The sequence below is a fragment of the Carassius auratus genome, chromosome 38, assembly GCF_003368295.1.
Source record: "Carassius auratus strain Wakin chromosome 38, ASM336829v1, whole genome shotgun sequence".
Lineage (NCBI taxonomy): Eukaryota > Metazoa > Chordata > Actinopteri > Cypriniformes > Cyprinidae > Carassius > Carassius auratus.
Window position 1 is genome coordinate 11,125,255 of NC_039280.1, and position 25,657 is coordinate 11,150,911.

Below are 25,657 nucleotides of genomic sequence, written 5' to 3' on the forward strand. Positions count from 1 at the left end.
AATCACAACACACTGCATAGCTGGCCAGTCAGAGCACACCTCGCTTTTCAGAATGATGAGCTTTGTAAAAATCGACATGTTTCAGAAAGGCGGAGCATAGAGGAGCAATGATAATGAACAGTATTTGGAAAATTTGTTTGCATTGCATTACACCAAATAATGTTCTTTTTAGCACATGACCCCAATTAATAAAATAAATGCTTTGTAATGAGGAGGATATTTTAAGCTATGAAACTTGTTGCAGGATGTTAATGGTACAAAATCCTCTTATATGCCAAAAATGAAAAAAATTGTTTCTCATGTCATAACCCCTTTAAAAGCTTTGCTAAACTTCTGTGTGTCACATCAGGTATTCAGAAGTTGTACATACACTTGCATCTTCACGCCCACTTAAACACTTGGGCCAAATGCAACTTTGAACTTGGCCTCCCATGGAAAGCAAAGGGTCCATCGTTTCCTTGCTTAAGAATCCCAACAGATGCAGGACGTCATCCAGGTTTTTTTCACATACTGTACAGTATAATCAATACAGCCAATTCTCGTTTTGCATATGTGGAGAAGGATGCACATATGGAAGAAGGGACTATTTTACACTCCTATACTCCAACTGATAAAAAAAAATAATAAACCCAGGTGATGCAACACAAGAGTCAGCAGAGATGTGTTGCAGCCCAGTTCTTCGCAGTCAGCACTATTATTGTGCATTCAGCAGTGCTGAGAGAAAACTCTTGATGTAACGTTATGAAGTTTAAATGCGTGTCGGTATTGAGACATTAATAGTCATCAGGAGTACAGGATGTACTCCTTCAATGGTGTGCGGTGCTCATGGGCCACTGCATCTCTGAGCCACTAATAACAAACACTTTGTACAAACACATCCGTTTCACAGGTAGGGTGGTGCTGCATCTGAGCGCTGAGATCTCGGAGATTAGCTCCAGCTCTGATCCACAAGCTCTTCAGTGTGATCTTGCTCCTCAAGGGTAATTCTGACATTAACAAAATTGCAACGTCCAGTTTCAGCCATCCCTCCCTATTCCATCTGAGGGTCTTGGGGCAGTCTGGAGTGCTGGGTTGGTGTGTATGTGTGCTGATTCAAGCCGAAGCGCAGCCTCTGGTGTCTTGGTAATTGAGCGTAATTTGGCTCCCTGCAGTAAAACTAATGGAGCGGAGACAGCCGGAGAGTAGCAAACAGGACAGAAGTAGCACAGGATGGAGGGAAACAGCTGAAAGAGCTTTTTGAGAGTGAGTCCACTGAGGCTGGTCCTCACCTCAGCTGTTTCTGAACTAGTTTTCCTGGCTACACCGGCCCCCCAAACCATCAACGTACCCCTGGGACAACCATGAAATACTTGACAAGTATTACAAGAATTTTTTCATTCAGCCAGACTGTGAAAAAAGTGCTGAAGTTATTGGGCCAACAGCCAGCACAACTGGAATTAGACGGAAGAGATTCAGTGATTCGCTAATGTAGTAAACTCGTGAAGTTTATGTTTCGTAAGAGCGCCCTCAATGCGGCCCAGAATGAGTGATGAGTGTTTTGATGAGAAATGTGCAGGAAGAGTGACGGCTCATTTCCTGTCTCTGGGTGGTGAGTAAGCAGTAACTGCTAAGTGTGTGTGTGTGTGTGTGTGTGTGTGTGTGCGCGTGTATGAAATGCTAATAACATAATGTTTATTCATTTATGTATTGATTCAAGCGAAAGTAACTAAAACATTCATAGTACTGTAGTGGCAAAAACATTAGGAAGAGTTTTGTGCTCATGTTTGCGTTTACTTAAATTCTGAAGCAGCCTGCTGTAATCACGTTTACTACGTAATTCAATAGTTTCTCAAAGGAATATTTAAAGTAAAATCAATTTCTTAAAGTACAATGACAGATAATACATACTGTATACAGGTGCTGTTCATATAATTAGAATATCATCAAAAAGTTGATTTATTTCACTAATTCCATTCAAAAACTGAAACTTGTATATTATTTTACACAGACTGATATATTTCAAATGTTTATTTCTTTTAATTTTGATGTTTATAACTGACAACTAAGGAAAATCCCAAATTCATAATGGCTTTGAAAAACAGTAAAACTCAACTGTTTAACTCTAGGAGAGTTGGGAAAGTAGCCTATTTTCAAAATAGCGGAGTGTTTCTTGAGGTTACAAATGGCTGCACTTTCCCTTATGTTGAAATTAAGGAAGATATTACTTTATTTGCCTGAACCACAGTTTAGGATGGTCACCAATGAAGAGATTTGTCCAAAACTGAGCATCCATGGACAAAAACATCCTGAGCCAGCTGAACAAATTGCTATCAAAATGAATAGTAAATTAACCAGTAGCTTTGGGCCTGATTGAGAGATGGGAGCTTTTCAAAGGGTCAGTTTCATCCAAAAGAGAGAGTGAGACAAACCAGGAGTATACTGGATCCAAATAATCTGCATCACTGATGAAATATCTTTGTAATCATCGCTTCCCCATTTCGGAGTCTCTTATCATAAAACGCACACATATCCTTTTAGCTGTAATAGAGAGTGACACTGTGGCTCAACATAGACCAAACACTGATCATGAGACTGATCATTGCATTTACTAACAGATCGGTATCTCAGATTGTCCTGTATGAACTAAATTAGATAAGAATGGAATGGAGCTATAATAAATGTCAAGATTTTATATCACATCTTTTGGTTCCAGACCGTCCTTTTAATGCCATTCCAAAAGTGCTAGCATTGCTCTGCTAGATGTCTAGCATTGGTTGTCAACTAGTGGATCTGTTTATACATCACATATCAACCAAACTCATTCTCATAATTTAATTGCATACTTTAATGAATACACTGTGTATATAAAATGTGGCTGTCATGAACGGTGTACGAACAGGGCTGTATTCTGCTTCTGTCTGAATGTAGCCACTATATTGGTTTGTTTCTGTGCAGTAAATCAGCAATGTTTCAAGTGGGCAGCTTCAATTCCAACACTATGTTGCTGTCTGGGGAGGGCTTTAGGTGGGCTGGGGTGAAGGCTAACTGACAGAGAGTATATTCTTTAAAGTAAACTTAAACTCAACACTTTTCTATAAACCTGATGTTAGTGATGTAGTTATACAGGCTTTTGTGTGTATAGAGCAGTGCTATGTGCTGGACATCTGAAATGAAAGTAAATTAATCTATTTCAATTTATGTTCAAGAAGTTTCCAGGTTAAAGGCCTGTAGGACAACATTTAACAGACATGGACAACAAAAAAGCAGGAAATATACTAATTAAAACAAATTTTCAGCACGAAAATTTCAGCACAGTCAGCTTTACAAATTATGCTTCAGGACCTCAAGAAAGGCAAAAACATTTTCTGCTGGTGTCAAAAAACCGTCCGAACCTTTTTCTGGTTAAAACTGATCCAAAATCAATACAAGTACATAATCAGCCAGTGTTCAAAACTATCTCCTTACCTTAGCCTGATTAACAACAGTAAGCTTCAGTGTTGCAATTTGAGTAGTACTGGTAGGTTTCTGTGGGACATACGAGCTTGACACCATTCATATTTAGCCCTAAACACACTGTATGATGTCTTGCAACCAAAGATAGTCTACGATAAAGCATGATCATCGCACAGTGTGTTTGCTGGTACGATCCACGTTTACTGATCAACCAATGAAAATGCGACATGAAATCAATGCGACATGGTGTTAAATACCTTAGCTCTTATCTCTTCTTCTTTCGCTGCTTCCACTTTTTTTTCAGCTGCTAAAGTGTTATTCATCATGCTCTTTTTGTTTACCACTAGCACATGCTAATGACGTTTTATTCATTTATAGTAACAGGTGTCGTATCGTACGAGCCAATGGGTATTGTCATCATACAGTCTACACATGTCAACTGACAGTAATTAGCACAGTTTGATGTGAAATGGGCTCAGCGATCACTAGATTAAATCACCATTGGTAGCGCAATGTATTGTAATGGTTTTTTTTTCTCAGTTGGTCAGAACAAAAGTGGAAGACATGTTACTTGTTCAGATAAAAATTTCCCAGTGAAAATGTTTAATTGGGTCATATGTTCCAAGAAATACATCTTATTTCTTAATATATCACTGATGTGCCATCATCAGTGCTCCTGCCGTCGCTCTTGAGAAACTGCGGCAGCTCAGTCAGCCGGCTGCTCTCGAAACACTTTTGCGGAACTTGGATGCTACACATGACAGTGATGTGGCATCGGCAGTTCAAGTCAGGCAAAATTTCTAACCGGCATGTGCACTGCTTCAAGTCAGATTGCAATCGTTCTGTGCAGTGCTGCATGAAGTCGAATGTACCTATTGTCTGCGCAGTAGTGATTGTGAGGTGGAGCTGCAGAATCAAAGTACCGTCCAAACTCCCGCAGACCCAAATGCAAGCTCACAATCATGAGGCCACTACCAATTTTTCTAGCATCAAATAGTTAAAAGCAAACTTGTTAGAAAAACAAACGCTTGTACATACATCAGCATGATAAGAACTACCTAAAATGATGGAAACCATCTTTGGCAAAAATGTATTAGAAGTGTAATTTGATTATTTCGTTTTTCTCACGTCCATTTAGATTACATGGGGAGGGCGGGGTTTATGACCTATACTACAGCCATCCACCATGCACATACCCCTCAAAACATTAGATTCATCTGCACTGGAGCCGTGCCGGTGCACAACCAACATAAAGATGTTAATTGCGCATTTAACTGCAGTTGCAGGTTCCAAACAGAGATGGCAGACAAATACTGACTGCAGCTTTAAGTTAAAGTACTAAAAAGAAAAATGGGGGGGGGCATACTAATAGAAATATTAAAAGATAAATAATAAAATGGACAAAAGCATCTAAAATTACAACAACAAATTAAAATTAATTTGAAAATATAAAAATAAAGCCAATTCTAAATATCAAGAAATACTCTAAAATATTTGCTCATGGTCCAGATCTGCAATATGCATTTTAATTAATTATGACAGGTTAGGATGCATTACAAGAACACTGTACTTGTGATATTAAAGATACACTATTATACATACAGTATTCTCTTTCTCTCTCTAGCTTCATCACCCCTGTAAGATCACAAAGATCAGGCAATTAGTGTTTCAATTAAGAAAGAAAATTCACTCAACCATGCCACTCTTCACTATTCATAAATCTAATCTTTCTTTTCCCCCCATAACCCTTTCCTCAGCCCCAGAAAGGAATATCAGACTCAAATATGGAGTTATATCCCATGCCGTCCTCACAGCTGTCTTAATTGAGGCGACTTTCATGCCACGGTAATTTCAGACAAGTGACCTATTAGACAAATTGAAATTAATTACTTCAGATTACTTCAGATTATTATCATTCATATGGCCTGCACTATAAATCTGAAATATACCCTATATAGCCAATAAAAGGGTGGAAATTAAAGAGGAGAGTTTTTTTTTTTGCCAGTATATGGATGACTGTAAAATATATTTTAAAATGAATACACACAGGTGTTTTAGTACAGGTAAGATTTGCTTTAAACATCAATATACAAGAAGTAATCAAACTTCTTTCAAACCCACATGCACAGAGGCACACTCAAGCACTCACTCCATTTGTGCATCCAATCTTTCCCAAAGGAAAACCCACTGAACGAAAATAAAAGATAAGAAAGAAAATGGAAGACTTGGGCAAAGAAATAAGGACGAATGCCAAGCCGTTAAGAAAATACAAATCTTTTTTTATATATATACATTTCTGGAGGGCAGGATTAGCAGATTGGTAATTATAGGGATGTATATTCTACTGTATAAACAAACTATATTTAGAGCATGAATCAGATGATGGAGTTTATGATCCTGAATGCTGTTCTGTCAACATTTATGCTGGATAATTTATATATAAGCCAGTCCTCTCTGGATCCCCCGAGTGTGTTTTGTTGTTGTTATTGTAAGAAAGCATGTTGACAAAATCCAAACCCATTTTAAAAGAGAGACACATCTGAAAGAGAAAGTCAACTGAGGCATGACTGCCTTCCAGATGTTTTCATCTGCAGGGCTGGGAATCTGACTCTCTCCCCTCCTTTCAAACAGAGAATGCCATCCTGGCTTTCGGGAACGACACGGACCTGAAATCTGCGACTAACCAAGCTCCGGGCTCCAACACAAACATTTACAACCAGATCTTAGTTACCAGCACCGAGACCACCACTACCACCATTGGTTCTGGGATGGAGACTGAGCAGAACATCCTTCGTCCACAGATGCCCACACAGGTACAGGCTTTTATCCCAGGCTGCCTGGGTGCCAGCATGCATTCTATGGCCTTTTGCAAATCTAACTCGCTGTGTTCCTGCTAGATTTCAAACCGAGCAAAACCGATCATTCATGTTGCCTATTCACTCACGTCAGAGCTTTCTTGTGAGCGAACACAGATTTCCATTGTGTTATGACACTGCATACATACTGTGTCACAAAAAATTACTTAAAATCCATTCTGACTGTCCACACTGTAACGCAATTGGAAAAAATGTATACTGTTTTAATCGGATTTCAAATCACATATGGATATGGTTTGTAAAAAATGGATTTCTTTCTGTTCAGAGTGCAGACAGCTAAATGGATTGGAGTCAGATATGCTTTTCATGTCTGTCAGAACAATGCCATAGAAGTGTGTTATAGTCTCCCTGCTGAAAGAAACAGTGTAAACCAGCCTACATGATTACCCTTGTCTGTTTCCCTGCCTGGCCTAGCTTACCACAATAGTCTGGTTTTGGGATTTTAGAGGGGATTTGTCAGATGGTCTGAACCATACTGGAAGACCAGCGAAGACCAGCTGTAGACTGTTTTGTTGTTTTGTTATTTTCTAATGCAGTGGTTCTTAATTGGTTTCAATCAGGATCCAGATTTTACATTGGACTTTAAGTGGTGATTAGTTTCATGCTCCCAGAAACCAATCATTCGCTCAACAAAGCCTGTATTTATAATCATGCACACATTCTTTTCTTTTTTATATTTCATTTCACAGCTTTTGAGGATGGAACATCACATAACCTACACTACTGCGATCAGTATGATTATTTTCTAAAAGAAACATATGATTTTTTCCCCAAAAGTGCAAGAAATTTGTGTTACAACAGATTTTGGTTTCATATCAGTGATGTTCTTTTGAACTTTATATTCATCGAAGAATTCTGAAAAAAATATTTTCCATAAAAATGTGTGTAATATAAATCACATGACACTGAAGTCCGGTTTCATGGCGGCTGAAATTCCAGCATTGCTTTCACAGGAATAAAACTACATTTAAAATATTAAATTAGTTATCGGTTATTTTCAATTGTAAGGATTCAATTGTAAACGTTTTTTTTATCATATAAATGTTGTGAGACTTAACAAAAGACATGGAAAGCATCTATATTTTAAAGTTGAGAAGTCTGTTCATGTGTTTTATTATTATACACACAACTGGCCCATTAGAGATGGATCCATTTAGTACTGCATCTGATACCAGTAAAAGACAGAACCACACATACAAAGACATGATGAGATGATAAAACAGATCTCACTTGCTCTTGTTTCTTCTGCAGATGAACGAGAGAGACAGACTGTGGGGTGACTCCACGCTTCCGTCCCCTGATCTCTATGACACCGGTCCTGCAGTGTCCCACCCGGCCATGGTAATGTGGCTCCTCCCCTTCCTGCTCCTGGCTCTCTAACTTTAAAATCAGCTGATCAATCAAAGCACCACAGAACTGGGACAGCGTGCGTGTATTCATGAGTTTCGACTTCCGCATCACAATAACTTGTTCGACGAGGACGCAAAAAACTACCAAACTCTCTAAATATATGAAACCCTGCTCCATTCCTTAATGCCACATAGTGATTCATTGTCATGTTCACAATGACTGATTTCAAGGGTTTAAATAATTGTGTGTCTCTTTCGCTCTTAATTTGAACTGAAGTTGGTGCTGTATAAGATAAAACCCCTTCTCTTCAAAGCGAGCGACTACCTTTCAGTCGACAGGTGGCTGAGTCATGCCAAAAAAAAAAAAAACAAAAAAAAATCCTAACAATTTCCTACCTGTTCATCATCCATAATTTAATATCTATTTTTCCCCAGCTCTCTCAAATGTACGGTATTGGTACGTGTGCTGTATATTCACCTGGATAGAAGTGTGTTTTGTGATGTTTGCTTGAAGAAGCACAAGAACAAGCAGTAAGAGAAAGGAAACTGATGTAATGCGCTAAAAGTGTCTGCGATGAGAGCTCTTTCAGTGGGTTACAGAGACGGTCTTTATTTTTGTAATGTGCCTGTATTGTTTAGACGTAGGCTGTTTATCCCAGCAGTCTTGGAACGCACAGTTTGCTAAAAATGACACCGATATGAAGAGCAGAAGAGCTTATATATCTTCAGTTCTTGTATACTTCACCTGTGAATATGGGTTATCTGAAATACTGCATCAAACTGCTTATTGCAAAAGGAAAAAGAAGCACAAAACACCCTGTAAAAAAACAACAACCTTCCTCTTCATGTGAATTGAAGCAGCTTAATCCCATCTCCTTACTCACTGTTCGTCTCCGCCAATCAAAACGAGCACAACGAGGGTCTGTTGATTCTCTCCAGTGACTGACAGCAGTTTTCTGCGTCCCCATCCTATGAGCACTTGGCATCTGCAGTTGTGTTGCTTTTTTATTCTCAAGTGTCCTGTGATGACAAATAAGGTGAGTGAAAAGTAAATGCATTGACTTCTAACAAGCTTCAGAGACTATTGACCTATCAATGACCTGCATCACAAAACAGGGCAAAGCATTTCTGTTCAGATGGGTGGAAACTGTGGATTTTACTTGTTATTTCCTGAAAAATAAACCTGCCAGATACAGATGTACAGAATAATGCTTGTGTGTCCAAATATGTACATGAAGTAAGGGCATGTTTGTTACGCATTGATTTTATTGGGAAAAAACCTGAGCAATCATTTTTTAATATGGTAAAATATGATAACTGAAAATAGTTATGGAAAGTAGCTATGAGAAGATTCTTTAATATTTATATGTATTTTTGTTTGCCCTACAGAAGAAAGTCATACATGTTTGATTTGGAATAAATACTGATCTTATTCTTAAAAATAGCTGAAATCATTACCAAATTAGCTAAAGGTTGCATTAAGTATTAGAAGGGCTTTATGAATGACTGATGTTGTAATTCTTCCAGTTCTGTGGATGTAGATCGTGTGCCGGCCTGCCGATCAGCTCAAGCTGAGGGGGTAATGAGTAACTGAGGGAGTCAAGTTGTCACCTATGTGCATTGTCTTGGTCAGCACTTACATCTACACTGCCCTTCAGACTAACAACACCCAACAAAATAAAATGCCCACATGTAACGGTGTTGTGGTACTGCCGCAAGATGTACTCAAGGAAATATGAAGGATATCTGAACTCAGGAGGAGGACAGCATAGGCACGTGGATGCCAAGTCACGCTTAAGCTGATTTTTTTTTCCCCCTTACATTATATTTCGGAATTTATTTTTTTCTGTTGAGCACAAAATAGGATTTATTGAAGAATGTTGGTAACTTAACAGTTGCTGGCAGCCACTTTCTCTTCAGAGTTCGGAAAAAAATATATAATCAATCAAAAAAAAAATGAGGACCTGCAGCTGCTTGGTTACCCAATTTCTTCAAAACAACTTCCATGCTCAACATAAGAAATAATCTCTTGCTGGGGGTTGAAAAATCTCTTTAACTGGATCGTTCACCCAAAACTGTAAATTGTCAATTATTACTCACCCTCATGTCCATTTTCAGAACACAAATTAAAATATTTTACATGAAATCTGAGAGCTTCCTGACCCTGCATAGACAGCAACACAACTGAAATGTTTTATGGTCCAGAAAGGTAGTAAGGACACCATTAAAATGGTCAATGTGACATAAGTAATTCAACTGTATGAAGCTATGAGAATACCCGAATGCTGGCTCCTGCATCTGCAGCACCGGATACATGCGTTGTAGTACTCTTGTGAATGGAGGCAAAGACTAACGGGGAAGAGAAGAAATTATTAAATGAAGATTTATTTTTTTATTTTTTTGCAGCACAAAAACTATTCTTGTAAAATAACAGTTGAACCACTGATGTTGCATGGAATCTAAAAAATAAAAAAAGTAACAAATTTTTGCCCTACAGCCCCCCTGGGCCTTGTAAGCGTTTGTTCCCTTGCTGTCTATGGGAGGGTCAGGGAGCTCTGGGATTTTATAAAAATGTGTGTTTCAAAAGTCTTAATGGGTTTGGAACAACACGAAAGTGAGTAATTAATGACAGAATTTTCATTTTTGGGTGAGCTATCCTTTTGAGCTTCAGAAAAGGTTGACTTTTAGTTTTACTGTTTCTGGATTCCTGCCAATGTGCTTGATAAAATGCAAATACACAGCTAATGCTGAGAATTTTCATTCAATTACAAAGCCATAAAGTATCTGTAATATATCAGAGCAGGGAGACTTTGAAAGCTCCCTCATAATCCCATTTGGAAAATCTCTGAAGAGGCACTGGATAAACGCTCACGCCGAGCTGAGGAAGTTGTCATGATATTGTTTATCCACATCTGCCTGCTGATAATAAGGAGATAACAAATGCATTTCATCTGTCCTGTTGTGAGAGATGAGCTTAAATGCTTACAACAGCACACTACGCAATGAAGATAAAACAATGTACATCAGATGCCGTACTGTACCGTGCCGTTTCCCCTTGAGCTACATAAATTACTCAATAGTAAAAAAAAAACGCCATAGGCAGCTCTTTATCTCATTAAATAAACGATGGGTGATAATCAGCTAACCAAGAACACTGCATTTCCCTCAAAATTAGAACAACAGATTAACAAGCAGTCATCTTCATTTTACCATTTAATTATAGACAAAATGTTCTATGTCATTCTTTATGTACACATATAATTACAAGGTCAGTTTAAATTTCCAGGTCTCATTTTTTTTCTTAAAGTAGGTAACTAGTTTAAAGTTTGTTCAGGACATTCGCCATCTTACATACAAAAGAAGCTGCAATGCAGTCACATTTCAAAAGCCTGGGCTACTCCACCCGCCAAGTGCAGTAAGTCGCTTAACATAGACGGCATTCACATTCCTGTCCATCACTATGTACAAAAACTTGAGTGCACTTGCTGCTACATTATACATATTAAACTACAGACTCTGTATCTACAGTATCACTGTATACAGATGGTGCGGTCGGTGGGTAAGGAGTACTGTTTGAGGCTTACATAGAAAAGCGATGTTAGAATTAGCTTCCATCTGAAGGAAGAGAGACCAGCTCCTTATATTAGACCACTTTGTGTGTATGTGTGAGTGCGCTTTCCCTTTTGGACCCTAACAGATCGCAAGAAAAAAACAAAACATAAATGGTCTCTCTATGACATTCTGGCTTACATTTGCACCTGATGGGTGTCACAGGACATGGATTTTCCATTGAAATCACAGACAGATTAGCAACATCCTGTTAGGGCTCTCAATAGTAGATGTTTGGTTCTGGTCTAGTGACTTGTGTCCCTTTATTCATGGCACTCTAAATGCACCGAGAACTGGACCGTCTCGATACAGCAGCGATCCAGGATAATGAAAGAAGTAATGACTGAACTGCCACGCGCACTTACACCAGTTTAGATTTCATAAAGTCACATTTGCTCTATCCCTGACCTTTCCTTTGCACTAGGCAGTCCACTCCATATCCTGGAGAACACCCCTGGTATCCGACGCAGGTCCAGGTTTGTGCATTTGTGCATGCAGATAATACTTCGCCAGCCCAAAATGACATGACATTTCGAGAAACCCAAACAAGGTTCTTGTTCGCTCTAATTCCACCCTGATGCCTGCCTGAAGTCGCCTTTTATTTATGTCTTCTTTAAAATGTGCCTGAGAAATGGGTTGAGATTTCAGATAAGAGAGAAGTGAGAGGAAGTAAATGATAAAAGCAGAAGCAGCACTATCATTATGGCAAACAAACCCTGACATCTAAGATCTCTACATGAACATGTGAAAGGAGGTAATTCAAAAGAGAATGGAAGGATGTGAAAGAGCTTAAATGTAGATCCTCTTATTGGGACAAACATGAAATGCTTGGGAGAGACGTAAGAGAAGTAAAACGCTTGTAAACATAAAAGAGACTTGATTAATAATTAAGAAATAAAAGCAATCGTATGGGACTACTGCCATGATTAAAGAGACACAGACGTACTATATGCCTCTAAAAGACGTCCTGTAGTATATGCATGTGTATGTGTCTGTGTCTGTGTTATAGCCATGCAACCAAAGAAGTCTCCAGAAGAAATTTTTGCTCTTGTGTGTGTGTGTGTGTTGCATTCATCGGAGATGCAGCAGTGCAAGGATTTTTCCTCCTGATTTTAAAAATGGAATAAAATAACTGAAATAAGTTAAATATCATAAAGTGGCCCAGGATAAGTCCTATCAGTCAGGGTCGCATAAGAGTTCATTTCCTGTAGTGTTCTCTCAGCTTGGGCCAGGAGAGATTCTCCCATTTTCTCCAATCAGAGCCTGCTTGGCTTGGCTAAACCACGCCATCCTGCCATAAGCGTCCTGGCAAGGGTCCGAGGTCAGAGGACGAGGGGTAAATGTCAGATGCAGGTGGCGGGCTGTGCTAATGGCTGCTGCTTGCGGCTACGCAATCCTCCCGACTTCTCCTTATATCCCAGACACATCTGCTGAGAGACGTCCACTAATGCACTCGCTACTGCCAGACCTGAGAAGAGAAGAAGACAAAGAGGTGTCTCTGAGCGTCAGTATAATGGCCTTGGCGGCAGAGTGTGTAAAAATGTTCAGCACTCAGTGTGTGGGCCAAATGCATTGGCTCGCCGACCCACCTGACTGTCCTGGAGGAGGAATACCTCCGGGGCCTCTGGGTAATCTAACAAAGATGGAGAGCACTGCTGCCTTATTCCCAAAACAGGGCTCCAAAGCTATAGGCTTAGGCACAGACTGTGAGAAAAAAAAAAAAAAAAAAGTGGTTACAAAAAAAAAAAGCAAGCTATATTGTATTCTATTCTATAACAAAATTGGTAGCACTTTATTTTACAGTCCTGTTCCTCATGTACATACTATGTACTTATTATAGTAATTACAATAACTATGTAATAACTAGGTACTAACCCTAACCCTACCCCATGTAGTTACCTTGTGTTACCAGAAATTTCTTAGATAAATACACTGTAATTACACTATAAGTACATGTAAGTACATGTAATGTAAAATAAAGTGCAACCACAAAATTAGTAAATTTTAAATAAATAAATAAATTATACTACCATTCAAAAGTTTAGTCTTGGCAAGATTCTGATATTTTGAGTCTTTTTTTTTGCTCACTAAGATAATACATGTAAATAAATAATACACACACACACACACACACACACAAATACATATACACACAAAATATCCTTTTAAAATATTAAAAAGGAATGCCTGACTTTTGTTTTTATTGTCATTGTGGTCTCAGACATTTGGACCCCACAACATATAAATGACATTATTAAAACACATGGACAGTTCTGAATCTGACATCTGTGACACTGCTATTATAATACTGTATTTTAATTTTAGCCCCTTCAACTCAACAAAAATTCTGTAATTAATTACTCCCCCTCATGTTATTCCAAACACGCAAGACCACGTGGAATGAAATGAGGGTGAGTTATTAATCACATTTAAATTACAACAACTTAAATTTATAATGTTTCCCAATTACCTTTTAATGTATTACTATGACATATATTGTACCAGTGTACTGGAATGACTGATATATTCCAAGGTACTCTGCTTCAAAGAACACCATGGTACATGCACAGAAACCACTGTCATTTTTTGGAAGTATTTTAATGCATGTGTGGAGCAGGGCTTAAAGCACCTGACCTTCTGTTTTTGAACGTGCGCACAAATCATATTCCAGCTTTGACCCATTTCACACTCTCATTTTGCCCTTAGTCCCAAGCCTTACATAAACCCTTTTATACACACACACTTGTTCTTTTTACTTAACTGTCGAGTTTCCCCAGCGTGCTGTGTGTAGGCCTGATATTAGCGCATATGCATAAAAAAGACAGTGTTTGCATGCTTATTGTGGCTCTCCAACCCCTCATTCACACATTCTCCCCACTGTACAGCACACTTGCATATTCATCCCTCCTTCTCTTCTATATTTTTTTCTTTAAACTACTTCTTATCCTACCGAGACCAGTTCACCCCCTCACTCCTCTCTTTCTCTCTCCTCCTCACACTTTCCCACTGTCAATTCAGAGCAAGGGGGATGGCATTTATCTTTCACGCCATACACACCTACTCCTCCAGCACACAAAAAGAAGAAACTCCTAGTAAATTCAATTACAGCCTCTGAGAGCATCGGCATTGCTGTATGTAAGCATTTATATATATATATATATATATATATATACTCGTTCGTTACATTTCGGCTCAGGCGATTATCTGAGGCAACCAGACTGAGCAAGCAGAAGACAGGTTCTGTATAATTAACTCTTATAATTAAAGAAAACGAGAGTGACTGAGAGGAGTGAGTGAGAGAGAAAGCAGAGGCCACTGAATGCTCTGATGTCCACTGAGCTCCTGTGTGCATTGCTTTGTTTAGTTGTGCTTGCTTTAGGTTTCACACCCTCTGGGTCCTTCTATGAGATTTGAGAGAAATAACTGCTTTTATAGCGTTTTGCGATCAAGGATGGCTGGATTGTAATTACTTTTAAACCTTGATCGTGAGCATTGGACATTGATGGAGCAGGAGTGAGAACGCAGGGAAGAGGTAAATCTAAATTGGATCTTCACTCTAGGGCTGTCATTACAGTGTTAGGACAACAAACAAAACAAAACAAAACTGTAATTACAAAGCAATAATTCCTGGAATCAAATATAGCTGTAATACTATGTAATGCAGTTATTAGTTGCTAATCTCAGAGGGGTCAAGAAGTATTTAAAGTAAACAAAAACAAACAAAGATGTCAAAACTAGACAAATGAAAGTGTTATGATTTTAAAGCTGTTGCGTACATAAAAACTATTAAAACACAGAAGTTCTGTTCTGAAACCCAGTGAGCTGCCTAACAAGGCAATTCTTGAGGCACATTCCAAAATATTTATACTGCCTTTTAATGTACCTCATTTTGGCCAAATTGTCAGGTACATATCATCACATCACATACAGAGATACAATCCTAGAATTCATTTTGGAGAGCTTTGTGATTTGAGAGAAATATATTTTATTTACCACTTTCAAAATCGATAATTTCATTTAAAGTTTTGGGTAAAACCTAGATTTCCAATTAATCGCAGTCTTTATTTCAACTATCTAGATATCAATTCTTAAAATACCATGGCTGATCTTTTACTCAACTATTTTTTTTTAGTGGGTGCCTGAAAATATAGCCTGCATAGTTTGGGCCCTGTTGTTAATATTTAACGTAAATATTTTCATAATTTACCAAGAAAGTTCCCCACATCAGTGCATTCTGCACCATTTTTCAACATAGTATTCCCCCATTGCTGAATCTTCATCGGAAAAAGAAATTATATTAGACCCAAATGGAAGTTTGAAATCTGTACTGAATGTGATGTAATACAAGGACCTTCAAATAATTGAAAGAAACTTCTATTGTGTGTGCTGTTTTTATCCAATGCTAGTTGACCAAGTAACATCTATCCTCACTTTACAGCAAAGCGAATGCACTATTTCTATTGATATCAATGGATGGGCAGGGTATTTGACACACGGTAAACTCCAGTGTGTAGGTGCTTCTCTCAAACATGCAAAAAGAGAACAAAAAGTCTTACATACCATGAAGAATTGACGTGCTACATGCAAATTATATTCTTTTGAATTGCATGCAATTGAGTTTGAAACTATTCAACCTTTAAGACTTATCAAAAGGCACTGCCGGCTGGTTACTTCAGTAGTGGGCGAAAATAACATGCAGGTGGCAATACATATGAATGTATCTTTATAAAGGGCTGTCATTTCATAAAGAAAATAAGATTTCAAATCTTTCATACATTCATATATATATCTGACGAGTCTGATGAGTAAACTTAGAAATCCACTAGCCAATGGCAGTTTCTATTGCCAAGGGGTGCATAGAGGATTGTTGTGTGAAATGAGAAGCACAATATCCCAGGATTCAGTTTACCTGAGATTCAGAATGACTCCGGGTTAACCATTTCAAGCCCTTCTGAAATACTTTTCTGTTTATTTCACAGAAAACTGGATATCCCAACTGATTACTGAAGTGCATTTGATGAAAAACTGACTCTTCCTGTGAATATTTGCATGCTACTGTATTTTAGTTTATTTTGGCAGTGAATCATAAGTTTGGCAACACATCTCAATCTTTTGGAATCAACCATTTTGAATGGGAAATCTGTATTTTGTGCTTATTTTGGAATTGCGTCCTTAGATTAGCAACATATGCTAATGAGAAACTAATCAAAAGAATTGCATTTCTTGTCTGAGTCACAATAAGAGAGCACGAGTGACCAGTTGTAAAAGAGTTTCTGTCTATGTATTGTTTGGAAAGATTTTTATTCGGTTGCTGTTTTAGAATGCTGTTGCTTATACAGACAACAGACAGCAACGCAGCTCACTAGATTTTGGAAAAGAGCCAGTGACTCAGCCCTCAGTTTGTTCCCACATTAGTATATGCAGTAACTGTACTCCCTCTTAAAGCCACCAAACGAAAGGTCACACTAACCTTCACATTTCCACCAATCAGGTCTGGCGGCTCCTCGTCCGTCTCCAAGGCGACATTGATGGTGGCGAATGGTCGGCTGGCCATCTGTTGCATTTCTCGCAGGAGTTGCTGAGAAAGAGAAGAGGAAAATTATCCAAGTGTTACATTTACACACAAACATTCATATGGCTCTGCGTGCTGTTAAAGCTGAGATCAATATAAAGGTGACGGCTGAAACGGCCTAGCCTGAAAGAGATGCAGGCTGAATGTAAAAGACACCAGACTGAAACAAACTTGTGAGCACATAAACAGATAAAAAGGACCATCTACGAGGAAGTCAAACAAGAGGAACTGAATATCTGCAGAGCCTTTTAACTGTCAGAATCTGAGAGCGGGTGCACAGAGAACAGATCAAACACCTGTTAAGCATAATTGATGCCACTCTTTGGTTATCTCAGGAAATAAGCATACAAACACATAAATTGGCACAAATCTTCCAATAAAGAAGGGGGAAAAAGTGAAAAGGTTATATGCGGGTATGGAACATCTGATGAGTGTTAATATTAAAATTTTCAAAAAGCTGTGCTCAAGAGCTCTTTTTATTCTGAGAGATGCCTTTGAATGTCTGTCAACAGTATGGAAGGAAAGATAAATATATATATATATACACATACACACACACACATATATACATATACATATATATATATATATATCTCTATCTACTAGTGTTCACTTAAGAAACATAGTAAACATTAGCCAGTCATTTTTTTCTTTTCGTTTTCTTTTCAGTGAATGAACATTTTTGGGTAAACATGGCAGACCAAACATATATCTGTATCATCCATGTGAGCACCATAGCTCCTGAAATCACAATAATATTCTCTAAACTTACCTCGGTTGTTACGGTTCACTAAAATAAAAAAAATAATATTCCATGAAAAAATAAAAAACAATGTTGCATGTGTCATTTCCTAGCTTGATTCAAATAGGAAAAATGTACATTTTTAAAGTTATTGTAAATTTTTTATATTTATTCATATTTAATGTATTATGGTGTTTGTATCTTATTGTTTTATGTGTGCTTGTTCTCCACCACTGTAAAAACAAATTGCCCCTCAAGGGGGACAGTAAATGGTAAAGTAAAATAATGAAAACTTCACAAGCTTAAATCAAAATCAGAAATGCTTCCTTAGCCACTAACTTAAATAAAATGCATTTAAAAGCTAATCTACCCATCAACCTACCTACCTAATTATCCACCCACCCATCCATCTAAACTGTATATAGTTTCAAAAGAAATTTTTTTCTTATGTTCATTTAGTGAAACTAAAAGTGCCGAAAACATGCTTTTAAAGCTACATTTTCACTGCATAAAGTTCTCACATTAAACATTTTGTAGTTTTGAACATCTCAAATGTCCCCATGGGATTGTCTCTTGGTCTCTGATGTAAGTAATGATGAAACGGTAATCTGAATCAGTAGGCGTGTGTGAGAGACCGAGAAAGACAGATAGAGCGAGCGATAAGAGCAAAATAAGCTTCTTCACAGCAAACCACTCAATTAGAAATCCCCACCGTCTGACTGCCATCCCTCTCTGCAGGAACCACAAGTCATTTAATCTCTGTGTGTGTGTGTGTGTGTGTGTTTGTGTATCTGTCCGTCCATGTTTGAATGCTCTGCTCAATACACAACAGAAAATCTTATAAAGACAGAGAATGAAAAGGAGAGAGAGAGAGAGAGAGAGAGCAAGAGCTCCAGGGAGCACAGCAACTGTCACACACATACACACACGGTCCCATTGCAGCACATCAAAGTGCATATTTACTGGTGTGTGCTTTAAACTACCTTCAGGAATATAAGGCATATCCAAAGAGACAGAGCAGAGGGGTAAAGATGGATGTGGAGAGGGGAGAGAAGAGAAGAGAGAGATCTTTCAATCAACCTTCAGGAGAGAAGCAGTGCTGAATCAGATGGTAAGGTGTAGCCATGCTGAATACTGATCTGAGACAGACTGTGCATTGAAACGGGGAAACGCAGATATCAATCCCCATGGTGTTTCTCCCAGCTGGTCTGGATTGGTGGTTTGAGAGCGGTTTTAGTCACACGAAAGCCAACTAGACCAGCTGTTTTTAATTGTTTTTAAGCAGTGTAGCCTTCAATTGTCCCCAAAAAATTGTTCTATGTACCACTGGTTTACACGGGCTTGGTAAAGGCAGGCAGCAAATATCTGATTTTTTTTTTTTTTTTTTGGTGTATCCGACTCAAACTTGTGGTCTGAACATCTAAAGACTAACAGGTCTAAAATATGTAATCAATAAAATCAACAATGATTGCTAATAAAATTTACATTTCTGAGTGGATCTTGTGTTCCTGACAAAGAATATACAAATCAATCAATCAATAAAACAATATTTGCTAATTACACCACTTTACATTAGTAAATAATGCATATGGAGAAAAACATCTCAAATACAGTGGTTGATTTTGCTTTATTATGGTGAGCAAGTTCGAGAATGTATTATTTATATTTGGTCACTTCATATTAAGCTCCAATTCTCACTTTAAACAAACCATTAACTACGACTTTTGCAACAAACTCCTAATTTGCTGCTTATTAATAGTTAGTAAGGTAGTTGTTAAGTTTAGGATTTGGATAGGGATACAGAATATGATCATGCAGAATACGTGCTTTATAAGTACTAATAAAGAGCCAGTATGTTAATAGCAGGCGTGCTAATAAGCAACTAGTTAATAGTGAGAACTGGTCTCTATACTAAAGTGTTACCTTATATTTGACCCTTTTTCATAATTTATAGCATAGCTTACATTCTTTAGTATGCACACATTGGGCAGGTTATATTTGTGTGTGTGTGTGTAAAACATTGAAAATTTAATTTGACTTTTAAAAATCTTTTTAAAAGACATAAATGACAGATTAAATCATCATCAAAATAATTTTTATTTGCAGTCCTAATCTAAAATCACATTCATATGTGGTTTGAAAAACTGACACTCATGATGTCTGATGTGCCTCGTGCCTTCAGCACTGCAGCGAAAGTTTTCTACCCTCTGATGAAACGACAGCTCTTCTCATATCTTTCGGCATAGTGCTGACACTAAAGTCATTAATATGGCAACCCATGTAGATATAACGGATATTCACCACACTGTTTGAACAAATGGATCTGATTTCATCACTCAAAAAATGACAGAGGGGACAGTCAGTCCTAAAGATTGGACTTGGAATTTGAAGCACAATGAACAAAGCCATAGATTGATGGTTGGTTGTCAAGAGAAGAAGAAGAAAAAAAAAAATTGGCCTGTGAGAATGCCTGCAAAATAATGGTATTGCATAATGGCATTGTCTGCTACATCTAATTGTCTCAGCAACAGGGTGGGAAAATGCAAGGCTACAAGTGGGAAGAACATAAAAGAACAGGGGGAGCTACCCAACCAACCAGAGATAAACCTGGGCCACTGTGAGAGATTAATGCAGGAATATAATCCCCTAATGAGCCGTAATCCAACTGCCTAATTATGCCCACAAGCCCCTGAGACTACAGATTAGTGGAATATCACTGCCTTGCAGAAGACAGACAGAAGGAGAGAATGGATAGAGTGCAAAGAGACATGTTTCTTCAGCCACAACTCACATGCTGAACCATTCAGACACACGCATCTGAATCTAGTTTTTCAACAGACATTCTGAGGTGGGTTTGATCTGAAACACTGCACTTGACAAACATTTTCAATGTGGATATAAATAGACAAGTGTCTATATATGATTCCGAGATTTAAAGTAAAAAAAAAAAAAAGGGCATCTGTTCTCATTTTTGTACAGGAAAGCCATTAGACAATCCGTGTTATGTCTGTCCCAATTTCAGGGAATTTAAACCTTTTGACCAATGAATCCCCAAGACTAATTACTGGACAAGGATTTTTAAACATCTTTTTCTAGAAATTACACTCCCGCAAAGAGCAGGGAGTCTATTAATCAAGTCAATGATATATTTTAGAGATAGAAAATGTATAATCACTCAAGATTTCCATGACTTTTATATGACTTTCAATGGCTTCTTTGACTTGTCCAGCCCTGGAAATCTGTATCTGTGTATACCTAACTGCTCCCCGGGCGCCGCAGCATAAATGGCTGTCCACTGCTCTGGGTGTGTGTTCACTGCTGTGTGTGTGTGTGTGTCTGTGTGTGTGTGTGTGTATGTGCACTTTTAATGGGTTAAATGCAGAGCACGAATTCCGAGTGTGGTTCACCATACTTGGCTGTATGTCACGTCACTTAAGTCCTAATTGTGCATATTTCTATTTAAAAGACTGTATTTTGCTCGCAACATCTAGAAAGATTAATGTATTACAACATGGACTATGTAAAATCAATAGAAAGTTGGCAAAAATGCCCAAAATAACCTCATAATCATCGTCTGTCTTGATTCGTGGTACCGCGGAAGGGGGGATTTGCCACACGCCACTGGTTAGTATTTACTATTTTTGAAACAAGTCAACAATTCTATAAAGTCTGGCAAGATAAATCCATGCTCATTTGTGGCATCAAAGCAAAACGAGTTCGGGCTCTGAGGGATATTGGAGCGATAAGATAAGGGAATATGGGAAAGCCTTGCATGAACCCTAATGACTAGAATGTTCTCGTTAACCTTGGCATTTCTGTGCAACGGATGTGGCCCGGCGCACTCTGCAAGGAGGCAGGCATATCCACGTTGCTTGTCTTCTTAAATCAGTCAGAAGCTGCAGCCGGATCTCAATGGCCATGAGTGGATAAGGAAAGCTTGTGCCAATGAGTCCCGCTGGTATTTACTGAACTGTTCTGCTCTAATAACCCGTTGCCTTCACGGTGGCACAGGGATCAGACTGGATCCATTACAGAGAAATATGTTGATGCCAAAGCAGCACCATTCCTAGGTATCCAATTCTCTTCTGCAACAGATCGTTAAGATTAGTTCACTCAGACCATATGCTGAAATCAGTGTTTTTAGTGTCGAGTCATCTATTACACAGTGGGTGGGAAAGTGTGTGTTCCTCTGTTGTCTCTCTCGGTGTGTGTGAAACACAAATGTCTATTTTTTACTCAACTACAACTGTTTGAGATAATGTGTGGGTGAAAATGCAAGACCGTATTACTGCAGAGGGAATCTGACCTCCAATTGAGAGGCGCTAAGAGCATGACGAACTTGGCTACTACAACAGTCCAAACACACAAACACATCCAGGCCTGGGTGAGTTTCTCTACACCCGCATCCCTTCATCAAACAGAAGGGGGAGGCTGATGCAAGCGTTTACACTCCGTCCTCTGAAGGAATACAGAGTGAAGAGCGAAGGGAGAGCGACTGTGAAGGAATGAAAGCTAGAGAGAGAGGGAGATTGAGGGAGAGGTGGAGACCAACTGAGTGTGCTGACGGAGTGAAAATGTGGCAAAGAACAGATGAGGCCCTTCTTTAGCTCTCTTTTCAGAGCAATCACTATTCTAATCACTCAAGCTCCTCCTCTGCAAGGTTATTACTGCCAACTAGAACTATTAACGAGACAAAAAAAAAAAAAAAACTGCAATGAAAAAAGCAAGCAAGAATATGAGCTTGTGAAAAAAGAAAAGTTACTGAAACTATAAATGTGGACCACAAAATCCAATCATGCTGATGAACTATAAATGACCCCATATTTTGTATATGATACAGTTCAATATGTCATCATATGCAAATGAAAAAATATGGTGAAGAGCAAAAAGCAATTCTAAAATGGAATAAAAAGTTTCTTTAAAATTATACAATTATTAGGGGTGGGCGATAGGAGTAATTTTATTTCACGGTAATGATATATATCATGATACAGTAGTTTTTTGTTATAATAAACGTCTTTTTTTGACAATGTTTGACACAGCAGGAATATTAGGCTGCTGTCACTTTAAGAGCTGCCCGGATCCAATATACTGTAACATCAGATTTTTTTTTTTTCTCAGCTGTTTGCTTTCACTTAAGACCTAAAATTACTGTGTTAATGAGGATAGTTGCAGAGATGGCCATTTTGACACACAAACGTGTGTATTTAACCGTTCAAGTCCTATAACGCAGCAAAAATAACATCGTTCAATACTCCTGTGCTCTGAACAACATCTTCATGTGCGTGTACCTCTCTGAAGCACTCAGAAAGTCAAGCATATAGCGAAAGGAGTTCTCTTTCACTGCTCATTGCGTTTTAATGGTTTAAAATCATTTTTATTAAGCCACAATGCTAAAAAGCATGTGCGTATTCTACGTTTTTGTAACCATTTAGCACAGCAACGTCACGTCAGCGTGTAACTGCCACAGAGACGATAGTTCAAACGTCACATCACCAGTTGTCACATTTCTACTGGTTAATTGGGTCTACCGGTATATCGCCCACCCCTAAATTAAATCTACTGTTTTCAACAAAAAAAAAAAAAAAAAAAAAAAAAATTCACCCAGAATAATTCCCCTCCTTGAATAACAATAGGTTATCACTTCTAATAGGGTCTGCCGTAATCATGGTCACAAACTTCATAATTATAAACATATAGCCATATTCACTTTGTTCATGCTCTCAAAAAGCGACGGAACATCATCCAGGATTACTGTTCAAGTACGATAGGGGCTGTTTGCCCCAGAGGAGCTCTGATCATGTAATGCTTCCCTTAATCATCTCACACAGGCGAAACGTGAAATATGTCAAGACAAATAAAACACTAGTGTTGAGGTGAACAGACCGAGAAGTGTTTCTACTCCACAGAACTGACTGCAATGACAGTTCAATCTTGCGCTGGTAAGAAAAGTGCATTCCAACCCAAATAACAGCTAAAGAAAACTACAGAGAACACCTAAAGGACATTGCTCCCAGGGTCTAGGGATGGAAGTTACGGCTTTGTACAGGACAGCACAATGAAACTAAGTGACTTCCCTGTTTGCAAGGCCCTACCATACATTATGGACAAGATAGACATCTCTCCAAGCGCCAGAGACCCACTGCTGCCAAACAAGCAGTTTTTTATGCTGGAACTAGAGTTCCTGCTCAAACCTTTTACAACATTACAGAACACAAAGTCAACAAGGTGTTTTCAAGAAATTAAACATCAGAAGGGCTAGTTGGACCGAATCTGGTATCTCCTGCAACAGTGCAACACTATGTTTACCAGCCGTCACAGGATTTGTGGAGATTTTCACTATTCTGACATTTCTCTGTTACTCTGAAAAAGCAAGAAATATCCTGCCAAGACCTCAAAAACTTTGCCATCTCAGCTAAAATCTATCAGTCTTGACCAGCTACAGATGGTCAAGGATTTGACTTCCACTGTCCAAATACCCCCACACAAAGAACCTTTTCAGAAGAATTCTGATCAAAATTACAATGACAGAAATAATTCTTATAAGCATTCAGAAAGAATACAGAGGAAAATTAATTCTGCCCACATCGATTGTTCTTTCACTTTGGCTTCATCTCCCATGATAAAGACCAGCTGCAGATCATCAAGACAACAAAGAGGACCAATAACCATCACATGCCATGCATGAATGACATTTGTTTCCAGGACAAGCAGGAGGGGTTGATCACTAACCCCCTTCCACACCAAAACTCTTTTTTTTTTTTTTTTTTTTCAGATCTCCCTTAATGAAAACAGTTCAAGTTTAATCAAGGCAAACTGCCTAAATCTTTCCAAGGTCACATCATAGATTTAATGGCATTTTCCCTTAGTCCACATATATGGGGGTGGCATTTTGCACCAAAAAGTGCAAACTTAGTACATACACTTTGTGCATATTTTATTTATATATTTAGTTTCCACTCTCTCACGGACCCTTAGAATTAAAAGCGGGCCATTGTTTGCTGCGGTGTATTAAATATTTTCTATGACCATGTAAACACTCTCTTTCCCACAAGACATGAGAAGCTTTGCTGCACTCATTTGAGCGGTGCTTTTTATTTCGACTACAATACACTTTTTAATTGCAGCACCTTCAATAACAGACTGTTTGAAAACTACCAGTATGCGTTTCATTGTGACAGGTTCACAAAACAATTTGCAGGGAAATGTTAAGATCACACTGAAATGATCAGGGACTTTTCTAAAAATAAATATCAACTGCTTGTTTCTCTGATTTACAGCACAAGGCTTTACTCTTTGTATCAGTTCTTTTAGTGCTTAGGAATAATAGTATCTAACCTTATGTACTTTGTTTCAATTTTTTTAAGTTACAGCAGGTTTTCATAATAAAATGGCTATAAAGTCAGATAATATTGATTTGTCATGATATAACCCTTATAACAACCAGAATGACAAATAAATAAATAAATAAATAAAGTGATAAAAAATACAAATAAAAAAACCTTAAAGTTGGTAACAAGCATTTGTTTCTCAGTGTAAAAGAGAGACACACAAACACGAGACACAAGCTCAGGCCACCTCATTATAGCACACACACATGGACAGAGAATATCGACAGCTATTCCCACTACGGCTAATTCACAAGCCACTCTTTGTCAGTTTAATTCACAGCCTCATCAATAAAGGTGCGAGAGCTAGTGTGTGTTGTGTGTGTGTGTGTTTGAGGACCAGTGACGATGACTGAAGAGGAGCTCATGCTCATCATAAATCTTGAATCTTGTTACCTTTGGGTCTGAGAAAAAGTGTGTTCAGTGTTCGGAAGAGAGTAAAGTTAATTTAATTGGGTCATAAATAATGAATATTAACTAATAACAAAGGGAGATTTCAACATGCTCTATTTGCACAAACACATAAATCAAAAATATTTCCCAATGCAATGGTAAGTGTGCAACATGGATTCACAACTGAAAACGTAGGAGCATGCGGTCTCATTTTAAAAAGCGACTAAATAGAAACTTCATAGGGATGCTTTTGTAATATTCTTTGAATGACGCACATTCGCAAGATTAAAGAAAAT

The 25,657-nt window shown here is 38.2% G+C and overlaps 2 protein-coding genes across 2 annotated transcripts in view; one reads left to right on the forward strand and one right to left on the reverse strand.

Annotated features, from left to right (window-relative positions):
• The window catches only part of LOC113057053 (GDNF family receptor alpha-4), a 99,922-nt gene extending 91,010 nt beyond the window's left edge, over positions 1 to 8,912 (forward strand). The window contains exons 7-8 of the mRNA XM_026224074.1: positions 6,064 to 6,245; positions 7,560 to 8,912. Coding sequence (XP_026079859.1) covers positions 6,064 to 6,245; positions 7,560 to 7,688 — 311 coding nt within the window. The 3' untranslated portion in view covers positions 7,689 to 8,912. The remainder of the gene's footprint in view (positions 1 to 6,063; positions 6,246 to 7,559) is intronic.
• A 1,945-nt stretch (positions 8,913 to 10,857) lies between these two features.
• Positions 10,858 to 25,657, reverse strand: part of LOC113057054 (attractin-like) — a 53,760-nt gene continuing 38,960 nt past the window's right edge. Inside the window, exons 27-29 of the mRNA XM_026224075.1 lie at positions 16,737 to 16,844; positions 12,856 to 12,970; positions 10,858 to 12,734 (exon numbers count right to left, since the gene is read on the reverse strand). Coding sequence (XP_026079860.1) covers positions 12,610 to 12,734; positions 12,856 to 12,970; positions 16,737 to 16,844 — 348 coding nt within the window. The 3' untranslated portion in view covers positions 10,858 to 12,609. The remainder of the gene's footprint in view (positions 12,735 to 12,855; positions 12,971 to 16,736; positions 16,845 to 25,657) is intronic.